At 42.9% G+C, this 24,309-nt stretch overlaps 1 protein-coding gene across 2 annotated transcripts in view; it reads right to left on the bottom strand.

The window, feature by feature from the left end:
* Window positions 1-1,127: 1,127 nt before the first annotated feature.
* Window positions 1,128-24,309, bottom strand: part of BCL2 (BCL2 apoptosis regulator) — a 103,710-nt gene continuing 80,528 nt past the window's right edge. For both annotated transcript variants that reach the window (XM_009904953.2, XM_054164337.1), the window contains one exon: window positions 1,128-3,345. In XM_009904953.2, the coding sequence (XP_009903255.2) occupies window positions 3,211-3,345 (135 nt within the window). In that variant the 3' untranslated portion in view covers window positions 1,128-3,210. The remainder of the gene's footprint in view (window positions 3,346-24,309) is intronic.

The following is a 24,309-nucleotide window of genomic DNA, read 5'->3' as shown; positions in this document are numbered from 1 at the left end:
ATGGACAAATTCCAAGTAACAGTCATTTTTAACCAAGGAGATATTTCAGTGATCTGTTTGTTTTCTTCTACTTCTTGACCTCCTCCTTTGTTGTCCTCTGACCTTCCACACCTTAACCAACTTAAGAAGTGTCCCTCTTTTTTTCATTGTTTGCTTTTACAGCTTGAGTCTGTGGAGAGTGGTCAGCTGTGTGTGCACACATAGTGACAGGGGATGGTGTCTCACTGAGCCATAGTCTTGGAGCATCAAAGTCTGTAAGGCATTTTGTGGGGGGAAAAAAATTCTTATGTGGAAGTAATGAACAACAGGAAAGACAGGAATTATTGCAAAAGAAATGCAAGAGGGAAAGGAGAGGATTTTATTAAGGAAGTTCAAGCTTTTATATACATTCAATGTTTCTAATATGTTTCTTAATAAATGTATTATTAACTATCATTATTCCTAATGCAGCCACAATACTGTACTATTCTGCAGTCAGGATGGGAAAGCTTCATTAGCTCTTTAATAAAATAAGATCATCAACAGTCATCATGACTCTTCCTGTTGCCTGGTATTAAAACACTGGGAAGTCCAGTGAGTAGACACATCAGAACACAAAATCCTCAGTATTTATTTCAATGTGTATCACGTGTATTCTTCATATTATTTCTAAAGCAGCTTTAAAAAAAAAACTTTTGCCATTGAAAGGTATTAAAAAATAAACCCCATTCAAATTCTAATGGTAGTATAGCAGCACTGCAATTGATAGGTACTCTCTTACTACTTTTGACAATGTAAACCTTTAATAAAATAAACACTATCGAAACAATTCGAGGTCTAATAGTTCAGAAACTTTGATGGGCATATGGGCACACCTGAAACGAAGACCGGGTTGTGAAGCAAGACGTTAGCTCGATACTGGCTAACTCCAGTTGTGAAATTGGCTTGCAGATAAATTCAACTTGGAAGCTGAAAAAAAACCAACCCAAAGCCCACATTCAATTGACAATATTTGGTTGCTCCCACTTAGAGTAATTTTTCAGAGGAACCCTACATGAGCATGCCCACTTCTGACAGAAGCACTCTGAAACTATTACAAGTGCTTTTTTAACGTGGTTCCCTCCCCCCCCCCCCCCTTTTTTTTTTTTTCTTTTTGATGGTGGGATTTTCCATTTTTCTCTCATGAAGCACAGGTCACATTTTTGAGTTCTTAGAAATATTTCCTTTCTATGTTTCTAGAAAATTAAAAGCAATTTCAAAGTTGAAACGGAAGCTCGCTCCATCTTTGCTCATACAAAGTGTAGGTGCCGGAACTAAATAGCAGTAAAAAAGCTGAGATGTACAACTCTTGAAAAGAACCAAACAACCCAACAAAAAAACCCCAACCAAACAACAAAACAAAACAAAAAGCAGCTTTGAAGACACAATATCAACTACAGCCTTAACATTGAACATATTACATTCCCAAGTTAATGGACATATTTTGCATATAATGCCACAAAGTTATTTGACTGAAATCATGAGGTTGGATCCACAGTTTGTTTACTGCGTGTGTTTGCTTTTAACCCTTAGCGCGCTTATTGTACGGTGCATTTTATCCAGAGGTTTGCAACCTTTCCTCCTTATGTCTGGATGTCCATTTACCCACAAAGCCCAGATTTCAAAAATTGCTAGAAAAAATAGAGAGTGCTTGACCTAAACATTTGAAGCTAGACATTTCCATGCCTCAGAGCAGCCCATGGGACACCCTTCAGACTCTTCGACGTCTTTGGGACTCCTGGCCCCGATCCGAGCGCACGGAAAGCCCCACTTGAAAATGCATTGACACATCTGGTTTTAGAACAGGGATCTCTTTATAAAATGTACTCGGTATATGGAGTACTCTGCACTAATTTCACTTGAGTTGCATTTTGCAACGTGAGCAGATAACTTCACACCCCCCCTCCCATTTCCTCCACCCTATTTTCGCTTGAAATGACAGTACCTGCGCGATTGAGGTGTCAGACAGTCTCTGTCCAGAGAGAGGATTTGGAGTTTCTTCATCATCTTTTCTTCTGCAGACAGTCTTAGGACATTATTAACATGAAATAATTTTGAGGGTGAGGGCAGGAGGATAAAGCTCACTTTCTTTTCCTGTTGTGAAAATGAACTCGCTTTTGGTGTACAGTTTGATAAACAAGGATAGTCAGAGCTAATCTGTAACTTAGCTGAGGTCTGCTTCTTGCCAAATAAAATTAAGATCTTTTTCAACTTTCAGGGATTTAGAGACTGCATCTAATTGGTTTCAAACCCCTAGAGGAACTCAGTAAGTAAACAGGATTAGTTGCAGAAATGAGCCCACTAGAGTGGGACACAGGTCAGGTCTTCAGACTCCAGCTCTGCTCTGTTGAAGCAGGCACTTAAGGTCTCCTGATGTTTCTGTGTCAGTAGCCATAAAAAAATGTTTTACTTCTGAGAAAATCATTGGAACGGCAATTTCCTGCAAGCCCCAAAGATTTAACTTCACACTTCTGTTAACAGCAAAAAGAAAGGCATTTGATTTGACATGGATTGGGAAATTGCGATGTGATGGCACAACTGGTAACTTAAAAACGCACGTTTACAAGGCATAGGCAATCGTATTTCCAACTGGTCTCCTGTAGGCATAGTCAGGTGTCCTTCAAGAAGTTGCCATCGTGACCCCGTGTATGTACCATGTTGAATCATATACTCCGTCAGTTCTTCCCAGCAGGACAGGGTGAGAACTTTGCTCATGCTGACCTTGTCTTTCAGATCCCTCCCAGCCATCTGGAAAAATGCAAGGAAAATCAATACGATTATGCAGCCTTCAGCAGCTCAAGTAACTGCCCTGTAAGTGTAAGCAGGTAGGTCTTTGTCAGTATATTTGCTCTTCAGAGATAAAATAATCCAGCCAGCTGCATCAATTGAAAAAAAAACCCACAACCTACAAGACTTTGGGGCTCATTAAAGTTAAGAATAACAACGTGATGTGATGACAGATACAACTTGCAGAGTTTCTGAAAATAGCAGGTTAAAATGTAAATATCTTTTAATAAATAATTTTCCTGCAGTGTAAAAATAAATGATATTTCCTTTGGCAGTAATAGCTGATTTAATCTTTAGCTGGGAAGTTGTTTTGCTCATAAAATATCATTGTGCTACAGAAAAGAAAAAAGAACATTATTCTGTTATTCGGAAAGCCTTTTGTAATCCGCGATAAACCGGCTGGCTCTACTTATGTCCGAGGTAAGCGCCAAGAGTGATGCAAGCTCCCACCAGAACCAGACTCAGGATAGTCTTCAGAGAGATCCAGGAGAAATCGAACAAAGGCCTCATACTGTTGCCATACAACTCCACGAAGGCATCCTAGAAAGGAGAATAATGGAGTATCAGAACTGCTGCAGCTTCTTCAGACAGAGAGAATCACAGAAACATTCAGGTAGGAAAGGACCCTTGGGATCACCAAGCCCAACTGATAACCCTACTCCACAAGGTTCACCCCTAAACTGTATCCCTGAGCACCACATCCAAATGACCTTTAAACACATCCAGGGTTGGTGACTCAACCACCTCCCTGGGCAGCACATTCCAACCTTTGACCACTCTTTCCGTGAAAATTTTTTCCCTAATGTCCAGTCTAATCCTACCCAGTCACAGCTCGAGGTCATTCCCTCTTGTTCTATCACTGGTTACCTGTGAGAAGAGACCAGCACCAGCCTCCCTACAATGTCCTTTCAGGTAGTTGTAGAGAGTGATGAGGTCTCCCCTCAGCCTCCTCTTTTTCAAACTAAACAGCCCCAGCTCCTTCAGTTGCTCTTCATAAGATTTATTCTCCAGGCCCTTCCCTAGCTTTTTTGCCCTCCTTTGCACTTCCTCCAGCACCTCCACATCTCTCTTGAGGTGCCCAAAACTGAACACAATACTCAAGACGTGGCCTCACCAGCACTGAGTACAAGGGGATAATCACCTCCCTACCCCTTCTGTACACAGCATTTCTAATACAAGACAGGATGCCACTGGCTTTCTTGGCCTCCTGGGCGCACTGCTTGCTCATATTCAGAAGGCAACTTCTTCACTTTTTGTGGTCATCCAGCAATCACACCGGCACAAAACCTGCCATACAAACCTAGCAGCATAGTGTTTTGGGAGCTGTGGTTTTGGTGCAGTGCTTAGCACCAAGTTCTCCTGGCTATTTCCTTACAAATATTCCTGGAATTACTTATGGTCATGACTTCTGCTACACCCAACCTAACACCAAAGAGAGGTGCAGAGTATTTAAATATGACTACTACCATTTTGGCTCCTGAATGTTGTATATACACACAAAGAAGGTAAATGGACATTCATTCTCTAAACTTTTCATTTCCACTGGGCACGGGGCATCTCTAATCCTGGATGAGTTTGCTGAAGATAAGGCAGTATTTATCTGGTTCCATTGGGTTGGCTTCAGAAGACTATGTGTAGTAGCCACAGATATTTCTTCCACATAAACTGAAGCTTTAGGGGTGTTACATCTTTGATCCCTTTTGTCACTAAAGCAGGTGAGACTTTGGATGTGGCCGTGGACTGGTTATACAACCCACTGGGTCAACCAGATGATCTGGTAGTCCTGCACAAAAAAAAGAGCTCTTGTACCATGAGATCCTCTTGTCTGACATGCCTCCCATCCTACAACCAAGACATTCAGCCAGAAGACGAGGGGAAGCACACAGTGATGCCCTTGCTCACAGCTGCCCACAAGTCACCTGGTGTGAGGCGTAGGGGGAGTTCTGTCCCTCAGCCCAGCTCAAACCACCCTGAGTTTCTCCTCAGAGCTGCAATCATCCATGTATGGAGAGCAGTTTTGTAAAGCTGCTCAGGGAAAGTCTGGAGGTGCATATAGACACCAAATGGACAGGCTGTTAAAGTAGCAAATAAGTTTTTATAACTCATAAATGCAATGAGGTTTGACTGGGCTGATCAGATTAGTGGTATTCTGCATGCAATTCCTAACAAACATGAAGCTTCAGACTGTTCCTGAGGGACAGATAAATCATACTGTATAGCATGAAAGCAGTAAAAATGCCCTAGCTAGATTACTTGAAAAGCGTAACAAAACTGATAGCATCATTTTATGGCAACTCTTTTATTGTGTAGTCTGCTCCCAAACTATTGAGATAAACGCATGAAATATCTATCCAAGGTAGGGGGGTTCTGTCTCTACCTTTATTACTCTCAACTTTGGATTTTTGGCAGAAATGAATATTTTCTTCTCATGTTGCAGGGCCTTTAGCTGGTTTATAATGTTTCTATGCTAGGAGGTAACCTTCCTTCTAAAAATGCATATATGTTATGGTTTAGAGAAGGAATTATTGAGAGAAGGGTCTCCATGATCAATATAAATCTTCCAGGCACGTTAATTTTCTGTAACTGTAGCTAAATTGGCCTGCATCGTCAGGCATCTCCAGTTACCGTCAGAAGAGCATTTGTGAACCTGCCACAAGAGGGCGCCTGAGGTTTTTAAATATTTTGCCATTTTGCCTCCTGTTCACTAGACACTGAGGTTCAAAGAAATGAAGGACAGGTACTTCCTTCCAAAAGATGCTATCTGATTAAGTACTGTTGGTGCATAGTGTAGGTAAGAGTGGCTGCCAGTAGGTAAGGGTCGGTAACAGAACAGCTCTAGACTTTGGCCAACAGATTTGACCTGAAAAATAGATCTGTGCCTCCGGCTATTTCTCATTGCTTGTTCCTCCAGGCTGTCATTTTCAAACTTGGATGCTTAAGTGAAAGCAGCTTAACTTTTGGGAAGTAAAGTTTTAATGCAAATTCTTCATTCTGGAAAAGATTTGGCAACTTTTGCTTAGCTGCTTGGTTTGTGAAATAGACGTTTGCAAACTCTGGCCTTAATTTTCTGCTCTGCTGTTGCAGAGATGAAAAAGCATACTCAGTTTGCTCTGTAGCTCTTTGTAAGGCTGCTTTTATTTCTCCTTTAGGCTATGAAGTAACATAATATCCTAAAATATTACAGACTGGGCTAAATCCTGTTGTCACCACTGGGGACCCACTGACTTCCACGGGAGCTCTGTCTGCATAGGGAGTTCCAGACTAGGCTTCTTAAAAATACAAGGGTAAGTTCAACAACTGGTAGTATTACTATGGAGGGAAAAGAGAGGAAATTAAAAACAAACACACAAACAAAACCCAAACACAAACCCATGGAAATGCAAGTCATGTGAAAAGATTTTAACATTAAGATTCTCGTGGTTTCTTTCCATGGGGAAGGTCTCAGTTCTGGCTGTTCATGACAGCTGATGCATACACAGTATGAATATCAAAAAGAGTGTATTTTTGCCTCCTTTCTATCCCCATATAGAAACAGCCTCCCAGCATTGTCTGGGGAGACCATTTCTAATGATTCAGTAGAGCTCCTGGTATTGGGCATGAAGATGGATGAAAAGTTACAATAAAACCTGAAGACAAGGCAAAAGTACAGCTTAATCCATGGCTCAAAAGAGGAATGTTAATGAAGTATGCAGCACAATATTAGAACAATAACATGAATCCAACTTAATGGTGCCCACACTATATATTACAAGTAGTTCTTTATGATTGTTCCCCCTCCCCTTCTCAAACATCCTGATTAGGCCTATTTCCGAAGCTTGTTTGAACAGCCTGTCACTATTTGTTTAAGTTTCAAACCTGTTTTAAATAAACACATCCATTTTATGTACTAAAACAGGGAAGGGGGGAGGGAACTATGTCCTGTTGCTGAAAACTATTTTAGCACGGAGAGAACCCTAAACAGAATCTCAACTATTTTCTAAGGTTTGTCTCCGTCTGCACTCAACCCATGTATTTGTCACTAGATTTTTGTCACTTAAACAATTCAGTGTAAAATAAGAGAATCTCTAGAAAAAATAAGATTAGGAAAGCTGCTTGAAACACTTGGTGTCCTCTGAAAAGTACTCTTTATAATGAAAGCAAGGGACCCCTTGGCAAACAGTCTGGGCCAAGTTCTGTCTTGGTCAGCCTTTCTGGAAGTCGTACACAATTGGAAAGGAAACGTTTGGAGGCCTTGCCTTTAAGATGTACTTACTCAAAATTCAATGGGAAGTTGCATCCTAGATGTAAAATTAGGATAGTTAGAAATGATATGGAAAAGATCTCTTCATTCAGCTCTCTAAGTTTTTAAAAAGTAATTTCTTAAGAAGCTTTGATTGACTCAAATCTGTCCACTGCTGACTGCCTGTGCAATTTCGTGTTGACTGTTTCTGTGAAGCATGAAACATGGCAGTGGACGAGGGAAAGATGCTCTGCCTAAAATCCTCTTAGCACCAAAGCAATGGAGATGCCTGCCTCTGCTACCTGGGCTTGACTGGCAGAGCCCAGGAAGATTACCCTGAGAGCACTCCTTGCTTCCATCTTGTCTGTTAAACTGTATGCAGGGAGGACATAGGGTGGTCCTGGCTGGAGTTCCTGGAATTTGAAGGGAGCCCAGGGCAAAATGGAGTTTGTCACCTTCAGAGGATTAAGAGGCAAAATAGCGTGCTGTCAGGCCAGTCTTAAGGCATTCAGACCACCCTACCCTGCTCTTCCACTGGCCCAGATTTGGCAGCTCTTCCAAGAAACAAATGCTATCTTTAATTACACAGGGATTCTTTGCTTGTGCGTTGTTGAGTTTGTTTAGTCTTGGGCCTTTTGCAACTCAGCCTTCACTCCTGCTTGAGAGGCAAGACATAGCTCCTGGACCGCAGTGAAGTGCCTACTTGCCATAGGCTGAGCCTAGCAAAGCCTCATGGATCTGATGGCTCCTTACTGAAAATACAGAGGGAGAAGGCCTGGCATTTCTGACTGAGAGGGCAGTGAGGAGAGCAAACATGAGGAAGTAAAGGCTTCCTTTTTCTACCTGAATCAAACAGCTGGTGAGGAAGTGACTTTATTTCCCTCGTTATCACTGGATTGGCAGGATATCCTCTTGAGCCATGCTGTATTGAATGAAGAGCCAGCAAGACTTCCCCATTTTACTGAACGGGAATTGCCTTCTGGCTATTTTATGCCTCTCTCCCCGTGACTCCAAAACAAACAAACAAACAAGCACACACATGCTAGCTCCCAGCTTCTGAACAAACTTGCACTGGTATGAATGAGGCAGCATGTCCACGTGATGTGGGCCACGAGAGGGAATGGCATAAGTTCTGATGCCAACATTTAGGAGCTGAATGACTTTTCCCTCACCCCTGCTTCCATGCAAGCAATGTAAATAGTCACAAAAGCTTTCATTCCCAAATGGTAACTCATTTCAGAGGAGTTTGAGGAGGGAGGGAACAGACAGAGCTGGTTAAATTGTCCCATGTTTTCTATGCAGTGAAACCTCATTAAAATGTCATCTTGAAGCTAACAAGAAAAGTTCTTGGAACACAAAAAATAGACAAATCTGTAGCTGTTGTTTTCTCAAAGAGTTTATGGGTCTTTTACGTCAGGCTAAGTCGTGAATGCATGCAAATGGGGCCAGCTCAGATCTTCAGTGTGTTGTGCTGAGGTATGGCATTTCATGAGGTTAGTATCTTTCAAGTGACTGCTGTCTTTTCATGCCTGGGAGAGCCAACGTGCTGGCAGTCCAGCCAGATGCACATCACTGAATTACAATGGGAAGGAACAGAAAGTGTCAGCACACAAACCCTGCTGACCATGGGCAGAGAACTTGCCTAGGGAGTCGTTTCAAATCCCCATCTAGATTTTTCTTTTCTCTCCTCACCTTTCCCTGTAGTAGCAATGAGCCTATTTTGAATTCTTCATTTCTACAATGTCCAATATGACCTTAGGTCTGCATCTGATGTGTAGATTGCTGGCTGTACACACTTTTGTTTCTCCAGTATCTGAGGTTTCTGACTGGACAAAACTTGTTCTCAGCGCAGTGGTCTTGCCTAACCTCTTTGTTCCTTGTCCTTGCTATCTATTTGTGTGACGTGAGCCTGTGATTTTAGGGGTATATCTTGTAGGTTCTAATCTTGAAGTGTATGTGAACAGAAATCAGTGGACTGACTAAACATGGCAAGCAGATGAAGACATCTAAGAAGCAAGAACTCGCTGTGGTTAGGTTTGTTCATAAAAACTGATGCATATGCCTAGAAATACATAAAGGTGAGTGGTTCTAGTAATGAGGATGACTATTCCTCCTGTCCATGCTCCCAGAGAATGACTTCTCTGGACCTCTGTGAGATGATGGACGAACCCAGGCTTTAGGAAATGGTCAAGGCACCTTTTTAAACACAGGATTTGTAAGGTGCTGGTAATTCAGCTTGCATGGAAACCCATGCTGTGTTCAGTCTAGGCTGCATTCTTGTTAAACCAAGTCAGCATGAGAAATGTTGCAGTAATTTAGTCTTGGCGTCTCTACTTAATTCAGTTAGATGTGGCTCTGCAATAAGCAAAAGACCAGACCTAGTGGAGGCTGCCTTGTTTTCTTATTCCTGGAAAGGCCCACACTAAAATGAGGTATTTGTGGCTTCAGCATAACAACTATAACATCACTTTGGCAGCTAAGTGTTGGTATTTAATGGGTGCCACTTCTGAGGGAACAATATTTGAACTATTAGACATTGGAATAAACTCCCAAGGGAGGTGATGGATTCCCCTACGTTAGACGCTTTCAAGGCCCAACCTCGCAGGGTGCTGGGCCATCTCATTTAAGCTGTATTCTTACCCTGAAAGGTTGCACTGGATGATCCTTGAGGCCCCTTCCAACCTGGTATTTTACGAATCTATGCCTATTCGTATTTATGAGAGAAAGAAGGCAGGAAGGCCTTTTATGCAGCATGGTCAAAGATGCACTGCTTGATCTTCCACAGTTTTAGTTTCGTAACCTTAATGGGTTGATGATCTGTTCAGCTAATTTGCTGTTTGTTTGCATCAATAGTTAGCATTCTTAGTTTTATTTTTGAGGGTGCTTGTTTCAGGTTAGTGTTAGAAACCGTGTGTGACTGGTACCCACAAAATGAACGTGTCCCTGCATGCCTTTTCCACAAATCTCAGTAGCGCTGGGAACCACTCAGTTTTAGGTCACCACCTTCTCCATCCACTCAAATTTATCCACCTTGTTTGCATTCACATACAACAGTAAATTTAGCAAACACCCATGCACGGATTTTTGGATCACTTTGGAAGAGAGAACAGATGTCACATAGTTGCTGGGGAAATTCACCTCATCCTGTAACATCACTTTTATACCTGCATCTTCTGAAAAGAAGCTAGATGCATTAAGACCCCTAACAAATCTAATTTAGAGTGACTTTAAAATGAAAGTAATAACAAAACTGGTCTGAATGACAATGCAGGCCTGTTTCTCTCAAACTCTTGTCTGAAGTCTGTCTTGCTTGTAATTTACTTTCAATACAAGTGCCCTTACACTGGAAATAGCCTACCTAATTTAAAAGCCCCTGAGAGATCTGGCTGCAGCAGTACGTTGACAGTAGAGGGAAATGTGAACACATGCCCTGTTATGTTCCCTGTCTGCTCCAGCAGCCCATGCTGCTCTCAGGCTGCCATGAAAGAGTTAAGTCACATAAAGTGCCTGAGAAATGGGAACTGAAAGTAGATGCTTGTAGAAATGCTCCAAGTTCTGTTGCACAGCGTTTGTCATCAAGGCCAGGGAGGGTTTTATTCAACAAGTGCATCCAGCTGTGCCAGGCTCAAGGAGTGGGTAGAAGTGGAGGTAGGGAGGGGAAAGCAAGACATCAAGTCTGTCATCTGGTGAAGAGGGCCTGGCTTAGGGCAGCCTCAGCCAGAAAAGGCAGAATGTGTGTGAGCAAGAAGGATGGAATCAAACCAGCCTTAGCAGGTTGTCCCACTGGCTGAACCACAAGGGACCAGTCATGCATTTTTCTGCTTGTTTTAAGATCCCTAAGGGAAACACTCCATCCCATATTTGTTGTCTCAACACTCAGTTGAGCCCTTTGGCTTGACTAACTCAGGCTTGGCATTGAGCAAGAGTAACATTGTGCTCGAGCGAAAGCCGTGGTGCTCCTCGGTGTCTCAGCAGTAAGAAGTCATGCACAGCCACCAGCACCTTGGGCAGAAGTGCCACCTGTTCCTCACGTGACTTCAAGCAGACTCTTTTATTTTCCCCCCCTAAATCTTGTGACAATCAGCTGATTTACAGGAGTAATGAGACAACACAGCTAACCTGATAAAGTAACCTCAGGATAAATCTGCAGCGTAAAGAGTAAGTGCAAAACTAATGCTGTAGACTTCAGTGGCCAGTTACACTTCTACACGCAGCCACCTGGAAAATAGGAATTTGCACATGTTTTCTTTGGCAGCCTACACCTCATTAGCAGCTCCAACCATTTATGCTCACCTGTAAAAGCCTTATTTGAGGCAGAGAAGAGGCAGCAGGTTTTGGTTATTGCTTTCTGTTGCCATTTCCTAAGTCAGCCCTTGAGTGCTGTGCTCCACCAGGTGCTGTGTGTCAGCATTAGCTGTAGGGGAGGCAGACGTGTCCTGGCAATCAGGCAACCTAATGGAGCAAGCTGCTAGTGTCCCCTTTCCTACGTGGTGCATGCAAGTCTCTCAGTGGCTTGCTCCATGTTTTCATCATTTCACAGCTAAGTGATAATGAGAAATTAAAATAAGGGGAAGCACCTGGTCTGCATCTGCTCAGAAGAGATTGGTTTTCATGTTTCCCCTCCTCTCTCTCTTCTTGTCCCTCCTGTCCTGTTCACCACTGCTGCAAAAGCTCAAGGCCTGGTAGATAAATGGAGGGTGAAAGGACCAGGGAAAGGAATGATGAGAGTCTGGGGCAAGTGAGAATTTAGATGAAAACAACTGTCTAAATAGGACAGGTGAAAACTGCCTCTTGCAGCAATGAGTTGAATCCTACTTTTAAGCCAAGATAGCTTTATGAGTTGCCTTGCCTTATGGTGAGCTCATAGGTCAAGTGGCTGGTAAATCTCAAATTTTGGGGTTCATCCAGAAAGTCTTTGACAGATGTTATCAGGTATGAGCTAATAGGGACCATATGAAAACACAAGGACGAGTCGGAATGTAAGAATAGACTGAAGGACTTTGTTTTGTTATTTCAAATAGCTCCAATTCATTTGCATACACAGTTGTAATCTATTAACTATGACCATTAGATTTATTCAAATGCCACCAAGCAAAACCAAAATATGAAGACTTAAACAAATGCAAACCGCCTCTGCCTCTCCACCTCCAAAACCAAGACCAAAACAAGCAACAGGCTTCCCACAGGGGAAGTGGGATCTTCTCCCATCCAAAAGTGAGTACCAGTGGTATGTTTGAAAGCAACAACCTTCTACCCATATGCATACTTTTAATTCCTCTGTAAAAGGAAATGTCTTGCTGATAAAAGAAAGGGCACACATTCTGGTGTGTTTCCTCTTAATAGGGAACTTTAAAATTCAAAAATATTAGAGGCTAGTAGCAGGAGAGAAGGAGTTACTCTGTACGTCAGGGAATTTGCTAGTGTCACTATTCTGGCCCAGTCCCTTGATGCAGTCATGTCTTACATGAGCTGCAGAAGTCTGCCAGCATGGTTGAAGTACCTCCCAAGCAACGTGAGTTATACTGGCACAAGGACTCCCTATTTGGTCTAAGGCTATGTAAGTCTACATAGTGGGGAAGGGAATCATGCCAAAATAGTTATCTTTGTAGGCCTGGGATGTGATTTTTTCCCCATGAGATAGTTATGCTGGCCAGACTTTGTCATGTAGACCCTAGGAACTTTTATTTCCAAAAGAAGACTGTAATTTATTTTAACCAGATGTTCAGCACTGATCTGTGTCTGTGCATTCGCATGGACTGTAAGTAATTTTTGCTGTGAAAGACGTATACCTAGGGTACCAGTAATGCTTCTGAAACAGAACGCTGGAACTTTAAAGCAGCAGTGAGTCTTCGCTCATTTGGTGGTGATGGGTAGTTCCTAATGAAGCAAGCTGGTGTTCTGGGGATTGAGTTTTGCTCCCATCAATCAGATCCTCTGCAGGTCTTGTAAGGCAGAAGTTTCAGCTCTCCCAGGTATCAGACATTCACATCGATTGCTGGAGCAAACCATGCAAATCACGATTGTTGGGAGCATGAGATGAGAGCTGAGGTGACCTGGGATCTCTCCTTCTTTCAGTAAAAACCAGAAGGTACGGGTGCCAGTCCTTTGAAACAACAAATCCCTCTTTGTTTTCTTGCATGCTTGGTGTTTTTGAGAAGAAGCAGGGGCTTGCTACAGGACAATGATCATTGGAGTGGTTACAGAGCTGTCACTGGAGCCTGAAGTACCTACCACTATCAACAAGTTACACACAGGCATCCTTGGGAACAGCTGAAATACAGCTTAGCATGCATTCCTATGGCCAGTCATTCAAAACAGAAACTAAAGGAGTTGGTTAACTGCTGTTTGTTTTTTCATAAGCCTACATGTCCTTGCAGATCATTCACAAAGGGCTGAGTGTTTATATTTCCTGTTGACAGCCTTTGAAAAGGAGATGCCAATGGAAATTGGATCTTTTAATGAACAATTTCTGTGGATAGCAGGTCAGATGAAAATTCATGAAGGATTTAAATCTATCACTGTGACCTTGAACTAACAGCATGAGGAAGGGGAAGGCTGTTAACTTAGGCAGGAAAGACTGGCAATTACTTTATGTTTTGCTGTTTCCAAGTTCACAGAAGTTTCATGCAAAATTTCAGATACTCAAAGGAAAGAATAAAAAACAAAATCAGGAGTTATCAGGCAAGAAAAAAATGCATTACCTATGAAATCAGTCTTGAAAGCTTTCCCACTTTCTAAAATAAGAACCCCACAGACAGCAGATCAAAACTGGAATCAAGTCCTAAGCTTTAGAATTTACTCTTTAAAATATTTCTAAGTGCAGGTGGGTCTCAGTGCAGAGTGCAGTTATGTGGAGAGGAAGATGAAGCTGACCTTGCATTGACCAAGCAGGGGCAGGTAGAGGGATACAAGTGCTATAGGTATACTGGAAATGCACTGCGGGTGGGGTAACCGGTGCTGCTGCAAAACCAGTGCCACCACTGCTCAGGGTCTGCTCTAGGATCCCTGTGCAGAGCTGCAGTGTGCTGTGTAGAAGTGCCTTGGGGCACTACTGGAGAAAAATCCATGGACCCTGCTACACAATCTTACAGCACCGCTTTCCCTGTACAGCAATGTGGGCTGTGACTCTTGTGCCAGCAGCTTCTGTTGGAAGGCCAGCCTCTCTTGTCCAGGTCACTTCAAAGTTGCCTCAAGGATTTCCTTAAAGCATTAATCTGCAACTGAAGCGCTACCCTAGCATAAGAGTCGGAGAAAGTGATAACAAGAGCTGAGGGATTCATGTGTGGTAAAAGGAGAGGGAATAGGTCTGCAAGTAGGTACAAAACCATCTAGAGGATGACCACAATAATGCCTGTGTGCCACCATGTCCTGTGTCTGTCTCTCTTTGGGTGATGACCTGTGCCCATCTTGATGTTCTTTTCATTGGAGTTCTGCCATTGCTGTCAACATGCTGCTTCTCCCTCAGATCTTCCATCACCAATATCTGCTGCTCCTCCCCCTGAATGGGATGGTGCAAGGATGGTTTCCATCAGCTTTGCTATCAGCTGGGGATTCCTGCCACAGGAGTAACTCTCAGCAGGCACTTTATGGGTGGAATCTGATGGAGAAGTGAAAAAACCCAGCCAGAAGCTGCCTTCAGAACCTCCTCTAATTAACTGTTGCTGCTATAAGTTCAGGCAAACCCAGGAAATCACATGCAAAATTCTCTCTGATTTGCTATCTAATCATCTTCTATCTAGGTTCTTATACCACACACATTGCTGTGGTATCTGAACATCTTGGTGCTGGATGCAACTCAGTTAAACCCTTTTCAAGCCAGCAGTCTAAGCTGCAGTCCTGACACTTCTATGCACAGCCAACTGTTTTGCTGTGAGCAAATTGTGAAGAGGCTTCTTCAAAGGCTCCTTGAATATACCAGCTTCTCTTGTCTTCCTTCCCCACACAATGTAAGATTGGGAAACTTGCCAAGCATCATGTTAAACTGAGATGTTCACATTGCAGTGAGCACGGGAACCAAGAGAGCCCAGTCTGCCACCACCTTACCATAGCATTCTCAAGAAGCTCATGGCATTACGACTTCATTTTCTTGTGTGCCTGGAGGTCTGTCTAGGAGATGCTCTACAGAAGGCCAGAAAGTCATTGCTTTCTCGATATCAAACACAAACCATTTGTTGGCTTCAACATTTTGAGTCAATTTTCTTTCTTTTTTTCTTTCAAGATTGGAGGCATTTGATCCTGCAGTTGCTGTCACTTGAAACAGAACTTCTGCTTTCAGAGGATTTCAGCTATACCCTTTTCTGATGACTGCACAGTCAAAGCAAGAGCACAGGCAGGGGCCAGCAGTCAAAAAGGTGATGAAAAGAACCTGTATTACCCTGGATGAGAAATACTAGACATGGGTTTGATTGATTTAAGCCCGAGTAAGGCAAGAGAAAAATTGCAGAACTTATCTACACTTTAACAGTAAAGAAGCAATCCTCCCTCCGGGGGAAACATTCATGCAGATATCAAAGTCTATTCTGACTCATTAACTGAAATATGTTGTGCTGGTGGAAGACAGTTAACTATCAGCGAGATTTTGTCTACATAAGGGTTTGCACCAGTAGAATTTAGAGCCATCAAAAAAGTCAGATGCATAACCAACGTGGGCATACCACGGCAGGCATCAGCCATGGGGGGGGGAATCTGCAGGCTGCTGTTTTGGGCTATGTGTTTGATTTTTACAAATTTGTGGGCTAAAAGTTCCTGTAGGTCTGTAATGAGAGCAGTTAAAATTAAAAGAAAAAACAAACAATCTAGAGTAAGACAAGCATCAAGAAACTGAAAGAAAACCAAAGCCCCTTCCCTTTTTTTGGCTATTTATTCCCACAGCTTTAGCCATAGAGGTGGGGGTAGGGGAGGGGAAGACGCTGAACTGAGCTGGTGATCACAGCATTAAGTTGATTTGAGTATTAGAAGACTTTAATTTAAAAGTTTCTCATGGGGTTTCTGGTATTTATTTCCTTATTTACTTCTTGAGCCTATTTAGTACTTCGACCTGAAGGAGGAAGACTTTGCACAAGCAAGAGGATTAAGGGTTCAGATTAGTTGAAGATGAAATTAATGTATTGATTCATTAAAGCCCAGTGTCCTCAGCATCACCAGTGATACTATCATATATTAAGCATATTAAACTGTTAGTGTGCCTGAAGTGAAGAAAAAAGACACTTTCAGCATAGGCATGGCTTTTGGCTGGAAAACATACGCTACTCCTTTGCATCCTTTTTGCCTTGTGTTTTCTGTCCCATCCAAATGGCCTTCCCATGTAGACAACAATCATGGGAGGGTTGGTGACTCTCTTCTCATGCCTGCCTAGCCCCGAATATTGGTTCTTAGTCTAATTTTGTCATCTTTGTCCACTCTCAAATTGCACCTCTGAACTTGCACCCTTTTAATTAATCGGGTTTTTTGCATGCTTTTGTTCATGTACTCACTTTCCTCCTTCTCTGTGTTTCTTCACCTATTCAAATGTGATTCCTTCATTCTGTGCCTGTGTAACCTACCTTCATTCATTACCTGTTTTCACTCTTCATTTTCATGCATCCTACCTTGCAGTTTCCACAAAGCATTTGCAAGTACACAAGTAGTGCCTTTCCTTGCTAATACATTGCTTATTCCTGTCTGCAGAGTTGAAGTTAGCAGATACAAATACATGATTGTAATTGTGCTTGAGCTGGGGTCTCAGCAGGTTTTAACTGCAGCTGGCTGCCACAATGCTGAGTGCAGCCTAGGTGCACGTAACTGCCAATTCACCATAGGCATAGTGTCAAGGGGACTCTTCAAGGTTGTGGTAGCTTGCAGTTAAGACCACCCCTGCTTGGTCCTTGGTGAGACCTCCAATACCCAATTTGTGTCTCAAATGAACCTAAGTTAAGGCAATGTTCCTCGAGAAGCAAGCAGGGTCAGGTAGGAGTGTCTGAAATGAGGCTCAATATAAACACCAGTTGTGTCTGGCTTGGGCACTGTACAGCTGGAGTTCAGTGCTGCCCAGTGAATTCCAGTGCATGAAAGGTGCAGCACATCCATGTGCTTTTTCAGGAAGCTGGTAGCTGCTGAGCCATATGAGAAACTCTCTGAAGATTTTCATACTCCTGAGAGGAGGAGCAGCTCATAGAGCTGCTTAGTACTTCACCTCTGGCTGCTTTTTAAGGGTAGATGTAGAAGAAGAAAGATGGAAGTTGCTCTTGTTTTGAATTCGATAGATTCTGAAACACGTATTTATGTCTAATGCTATGTTTGTAAGGAAACCAAAACGGCATCACTTCACAAACATAGAAGGTATGAGCCATGAACATAGGAGCTGCTATACTGAATTAACCTTGTGGTCCACCTAGAAGTCAAGATGTAGTGAGTTAGTGAGTCAGCTATGATCTGTTTGTCATTAATCCCCAGGTTGATTTGTTTCTTCCTTTAGTGTGTCACTTTTCCAGGATGCTGTCATGACAAGTGTCAAGACATCTCTCTTCTAATCTGTGTGCCTCTTGAGCTATTTGGCCAAGCAAAGGGAAATAGCCAAAGTTCCTATTACCAGAATTTTGTTAACACTTCTTTTGCCTTCAACATTGCTCACTCAATTTCCTTTGCTTAAGCTGGGTATTAGCAACAAAGAGCTGCTAATGTCTTTACTTTCCAAAAGTTGTTAAAGTGCTTTGGAATTGCTATTTTAGCATTTATTTATTAGTCTTCAGAGATTCAGTTGCCTAGTCCTTCCCATTTAAAGTTCAGCTAGAAAATGTTCATGCTATCCTTCCATACAGTGATACCTCCTCTGCCTCTGGTTTTCCTTTCCTGAGCAGTCTGTAGGCAGATAATGATGATGTTGTTCCACTACATTTCCCTACCGCCCATTATTATTGAGAGCATTCTCTACAGCAAAATACTCTGATTGTTCTTTTGCTGTTGAGCTTGTTACAGATGTCTAACTACTTAAGACTTATTCAACTCCTTTTTCTGATGCCTTCCTACTTTTACTGAATTCCCCTTTATGCATTTACCAAAATTATGACTCTCCAATGGTCATAATTGGCATCATCACAAGATGCTACCATATATACAGATGTCTTTAATAGGCATATCTGACTAATATGTTCCCCAGATCCTCATAACTCCTGGCTGATTTGCAGAATCTACTTCTGTTCTGGTTCTCTCCATTTTCTAAGGCTTTTTTTCAATTATTTCCCCCCCCCAGAAGGTTTCCTCACTCTATCTAACAAACTAAAACACTTTCTTGCGCAGTCTTTTCTGGCCACATTCAGAACTGGCATGGATCTCACTGCATATGAAACTGGGAACAACGGAGCCAAAGCCATTAGCCTTGTCTCAGACCCAGAGTTTTTTTTATCTAGCCAAATTATGTTAGTTTCCAGACAGTTTCTCTTACTTAACAGTAAGAAAAGATCATTCAGTGTCTCATGATATTCATTGTTTTGGCTGAAATTAGGAAGCTTGCTGAATTGATATTCTTCATGACTATTCCTGGGGACAACAGGGGGCATTTACCTCACCAGTTTCATTCTGACTGGTGGCAAAAGCCATCTTCAGGCTGGGGCCTTTGGGGAAGACTTTTCAGCCAGCCCAAAGTCAGAATGGCTGCACCTGCCAACAACCTGGAGAGTGAAGCTGACATCATGGGAGAGTCTGGGGAGCTCAAGATTGTCCACAATGATTTGAAGATAGGTAAGGGTAAAGTAGCAGCACAGTGTTCCCATGCTGCTGTTTCTCCCTGCAAGCAAGTTCAGAGAAGAAATCCTGAGCTCCTGAAACAGTGGGAGTTCTATGGACCCCCTAAAGTGGTCCTCAATGCTCCTAATGAAGAGACTCTGATTTGACTCCTGGCTGATGCTAAACACCTTAGACTGACTGTGAGCTTGATAGAAGATGCAGGTCATACTCAGATGGCTCCAGGACAGTCCTTGGTACTAGACCAGGACCAGCTGACTTAGTAGACAAAATTTCTGGTCAGCTAAAGCTCTTTTTAACTGGGGCCCACAGAAATCTGAGTGCATTGGTGTCTGTCGGTCCTGCAGAGATAAGCACCAAGTCTGGGGATTTCTCCATACATTTTCTCAGTATAAATTCCCCCCCAAAAATATTCTTTGGGAAAAAAAAATAGATTTCTTTTTTTCCCTGTCCACCCCTGGCAGGGAGGAGGGGTGGTGGTGGTGCTGGAACTAGATGATCCTTGAGGTCCCTTCCAACCCTGACAATTCTATGATTCCATGATTCACTCTCAAAGAATCGCATTTGCGGCGCTGTCTGTGAAGTGCGATCTGACCCTCTGCTCTGTAGCTGAGCTTCTCTTCCAGAAACTGTTCTTCTTAAAGCACATGCCTAAGTGCTGCTCTTCCCCTCACAGATGACCTTCCAGCTTTGGAGCTGCCTCAATTTCTCACAGACATTTGTGGGATTTCAGAACATTTGAAAGTAAAGAAGCAGAAGCTTTGTAGAGATCAAGGGTCCTTAAGAGAAGGTAAGATATTTTCTCCAGCTCCCTAGTCAAAATAAGAGTCAATGCCTTTTAATCTGTTTGCTTAAGTTTTGATAAAGTGGGGGGCTTCTGGTTGGACACATAACTGTCAGAACTGTATTGCCTAAGAGACTTCTTTCTCATTTCCCTAAGTCTTCAAAAATATTCTTTCAAGTTAGATTCCTAAACACCCAGGAAGTGAACAAACCGAGTTTCACATGGGAGACCTCCTGCCTTGCTTGTCTGAAGTTAGGCAGGTGCATCAAAAGTCTCGAGGCAAGTAATACATTACAAAGCTACACTTTGAATGGGGACAAAAGAAGCTAAATTCCTCCATTCTAATACTATGCATTGATAGTAATTTAATTAGAATTGTTGGGATTTAAAATTGCTTTCTAAAAAGTGTTTGAATTTCCTGCACTATTTATTTGACAAGGATCAAAGTGGAGCAATGAGACTGTAAGAACAGGAAAAAAAATTCAATAGGGAGGGCACAGGAACTAACCACATTAATTAGTAACCAGCTGACTGGAAAAGGAGTGAATGAGTGACAGGGAAAATGCAGAGACAGAGATTCAGCACTCCCAGTCCTGGCCCCTCAGTTTAGGAAGGAGGTTGACTTGCTGGAACAAGTCCAGAGAAGGGCAACAAAGTTGGTGAGGGGTTTGGAACATAAGCCCTACGAGGAGAGGCTGAGGGAGCTGGGGTTGCTTAGCCTGGAGAGGAGGAGACTCAGGGGTGACCTTATTGCTCTCTACAACTACCTGAAGGGAGGTTGTAGACAGACGGATGTCGGTCTCTTCTCCCAGGCAGCCAGTACCAGAACAAGAGGACACAGTCTCAGGCTGTGCCAGGGGAGGTTTAGGTTGGATGTTAGGAAGAAGTTCTATACAGAGAGAGTGATTGCACATTGGAATGGGCTGCCCGGGGAGGTGGTGGAGTCATCATCATTGCAGGTGTTCAGGAGGAGATTTGATGGGGTGCTTGGTGCCATGGGTTAGTTGTTTAGGTCGTTTGGATTGGTTGAGGGGCTGGACATGATGATCTTGAAGGTCTCTTCCAACCTGGTTTATTATTATTAGAGAGATTTTAGTGATGTAAGTCAAGATAGGAAATCCAAGGCTGGTAAGAGGAAGCACTATTTTACTATATCAAGTATTTAGATTAGATGATAGCTACAGGATGTTGAGGAGTGAGTTGAGCAAGCTTCAAAGAACAATTATGTATTTCTGCAGTGAACAAGAGCTGTTAATAGTTTTTCCAAATTACAGTAATAGCAGTAGTAGCAGTAGAAATAATGGTGGTAAGAACAATAACACCACCACCAATACTACTAATGCTACTAACAATACTACTAATGCTAATAAATACTACTACTAATAATCATGGAAGGATTATAGTTGAAGTATTAAATCAATCTTTGAATTCTTGGGACTAGTGTGAAGTCTTCAGGGGGACTATGCAGAACATGGGGAAGGATGGGAGAGAAAAGCTTATCCTACATCCAGCTCTTGTGGCATTTCTTTGCCTTCATCTGAAGCAGGTAGCACTGAGCACAGGCACAGAAACAGTCTGTGTGAGAGGATCATGACTTTGGTGAAGAAGAACTATTTTTACTACTTGTGTATTGGCTGTTCATCTGACTAAAAAAATCCTTTGATTGAGACAAGACCTTCTGGATTCCTAAAATAAGATTTTTATAGAGACTGAAAAAAACCCAAAACCCAAGCAACACAGTACCTCTAACGTAAGAAAAAACCCAACCCATAATATGTCTTTTCATCTGGAAAACAATGTCACTATTTAGTGTTTGAAAAGCCCAACAACCTGTTGAAAGTTAAATGCTAGTCATAATAAAAATGTAATTAAAATAGCAAGTTCTTTCATCTTAAAAGGAACACTTTCATAAAATACATCATGAAAACAAATAAGCAGAGTGGAAAATTCAGCACCTTATCCAGATGGAAGGAACTGAAACTAAACATAGCATGACAACAGCATAAAGGGAAAGGCTTATATTAAAATAATAATGAAAAAAAACACCCCAGCAGTGTTCTCAACTGAAAATAAAGTTAAATTTGGTATTGTTAGCAGGTTGTTTCAAGCTGTGGCAGTGTGTAAAAATGCTACTGCTCACATATGGCTGCCTTCACTCCTTTGTCCAGTGTGGCTGTGATGGTTAGTTGTGGGTTTTTAACTCAATTATTTACAGCGGGGGAGCACACTCTCCCAGGCTGTTCTGAGGACTATCCCTTGCCACCTAGAGAGGAGTCCCTGCACTGCATTGGGCTGGGGTGGGTGCTGGAAGAGGCCACAGAGGTACAGCTGATGCTTCTGGGGCAGATAAAGCTCCACCAATCTTCAGACAGACAATTGAATCCTGTGGTTGTACCCAGGGCCAGAGGGGCAGCCTGAGTGCAGATGCCCTCCCTGAGAGCCACCCACAGCAGCCCCAGATGGCCTCCCTGCACATGATGGCACTGCAGAAGGCAACGCAGAGTAAAGTCTGCAAGGTTGTATTGGTCTTTGTTTCTTCTCTACTCTCCCTAGAGGACTCCTGAGTTTACTTTCAATTTTCAGCCTTCCTGGAATCTCTTTCATTTCCTGCCCTCCTTAATGATGCATCCGTGTATTCCATATTTTAAGACTGAAGCTCATGAGTATTTTTTAATGGCATCAAGTCATCTAAAACTGCACAGGTAATAGAGTGGTGTCTTTCTCATGGTCAGTCATGCTTCCCAGTCTTCCTCTGCCCTCCCTGCATACTTTCACTTGCCTCTTTTCAGACCACTAAGCAACCACTATCAATCACCCTTCACGCCCCATCCCACCACTTTCACTCTCAGTCATTTGCCCTCTGCCCTGAATGTGTCAGGATGCACCTCATCAAACCACTGCAGACACCCACCCTTTCTTACTCACCTCCCAAACCCTTTCATGCAGGCAAGGATGTTCAGCAGCTGCAGCTGTTGGTACTCTGGTAAATGTAGGCAATTCAGAACAAGAGAGGAGATAACTGAATGAAATGGGCAGTAGGTGGGAAATTCCTTACTCAGAAGATTTAGCAGGTCTGACTGTCTCACAGGGATTGGGGAGTGCAGGAAACTCATCTGCTTCAAGCACTTCTGCAAAGCAACAACTACACCCAGAGGTGGGTCCCCTTAGGTTCAGTAAATACAATGACTGAGAGACAGAGAAATTCTTTCCAGAAGATGATTCAGAGAAGCAGCCTAATGTATCTACCTCCAGCTGCCCTCTGCAGAAACTTCTCTTCCCCTCTGCTGAGTGTATAGGGAAAGCCCTTGCTACCTACCTGAATGAGAGTCTCTCTTTTAATCTCTGTATCTTGATACATCATCTCTGGATGGTGGTAATGAAGTGCTTGTGGGGAAGTGTTCCTGGAAAGTGAGCACTACAGCAGCTGTGGAGGACTGCCCACAGTGGGAAATTACAAGTGCCTCTGCACGTGCACAGAGCTGGGAACTTCCCCCCAGTGAGGTTGTCCATGCCTGCTCAGATCAAGGAAGGATACTCTTCTGTCTCTTATTGTTGTAGATAGGACCATGGTACTTTTGGGGGAGAACTGTGCATCATGCCAAGTCAATATTCTGTCTTTACCTTAAGCAGGTTTAGATTGCTACCACTGACTTCCTGCAGTAAAAGAAAGGCTGCCATTTGCATGTGCATGTCTCCTCAGCTGTTGAGTGCAAAATGATAAGAAGAAATTTCTCAACAACTCTTCAACCTGAGAATTGCTTATCTTTTCTTTCAGCCAACTGTTGAATGAAATATCACTTCAAGCTAGGGGAGGCACTGTTTGACAGAACAATAGGTATCTCTCTACCCCTGTCAAGTTAAAGAGTAACTGGAAGGCACTATATTCAGATCTGTTACTGTCTTAGGTAAGTATTATGCAGAATTCAAACATGCTTTTCCCTGAAAGGAAATCTAGAGGCTAAACACTGAAGGTATCTGTTTGTATATATGTATAGCATATATATGTATCTGCATATGTATATTCCATACATGGATATGTGTACATCACTGCACATGTATGTATGCTCAATGGTTTGAACAACTGAGTGAAAAATCAAGACCCTTGCAGAGAAATTAAATTTAGTATTCTATTACTGTTTTCTCACCTAATGACCATCCTCTGAAACAGGCTGCGCTACAGGCTAGGGCCGGAGTGGCTGGAGAGCAGCCAGACAGAAAGGGATCTAGGGGTACTGATTGACAGCCAGCTGAACATGAGCCAGCAGTGTGCCCAGGTGGACAAGAAGGCCAATGGCATCCTGGCCTGCATCAGAAATACTGTGGCCAGCAGGAGCAGGGAAGTCATTGTGCCCCTGTACTCAGCACTGGTTAGGCCACACCTTGAGTACTGTGTCCAGTTCTGGGCCCCTCAGTTTAAGAAGGACATTGAGACTCTTGAACGTGTCCAGAGAAGGGCAACGAGGCTGGGGAGAGGCCTCAAGCACAGCCTTGTGAGGAGAGGCTGAGGGATTGTTTAGCCTGGAAAAGAGGAGGCTCAGGGGAGACCTTCTTGCTCTCTACAACTACCTCAAGAGAGGTTGTAGCCAGGTGGGGGTTGGTCTCTTGTCCCAGGCAGCTAGCACCAGAACAAGAGGACACAGTCTCAACCTGCACCAGGGGAAGTTTAGGCTCGCGGTGAGGAGAAAGTTCTTCACAGAAAGAGTGATTGGCCGTTGGAATGAGCTGCCCAGGGAGGTGGTGGAGTCACCGTCCCTGGAGGTGTTCAAAAAGGGATTGGACGTGG

The sequence above is a fragment of the Dryobates pubescens genome, chromosome 9 (assembly GCF_014839835.1).
Source record: "Dryobates pubescens isolate bDryPub1 chromosome 9, bDryPub1.pri, whole genome shotgun sequence".
In the NCBI taxonomy this organism is placed as follows: domain Eukaryota; kingdom Metazoa; phylum Chordata; class Aves; order Piciformes; family Picidae; genus Dryobates; species Dryobates pubescens.
The sequence above is the reverse complement of the archived record's forward strand: the minus strand, read 5'-3'. Positions and strand labels throughout refer to the sequence as shown.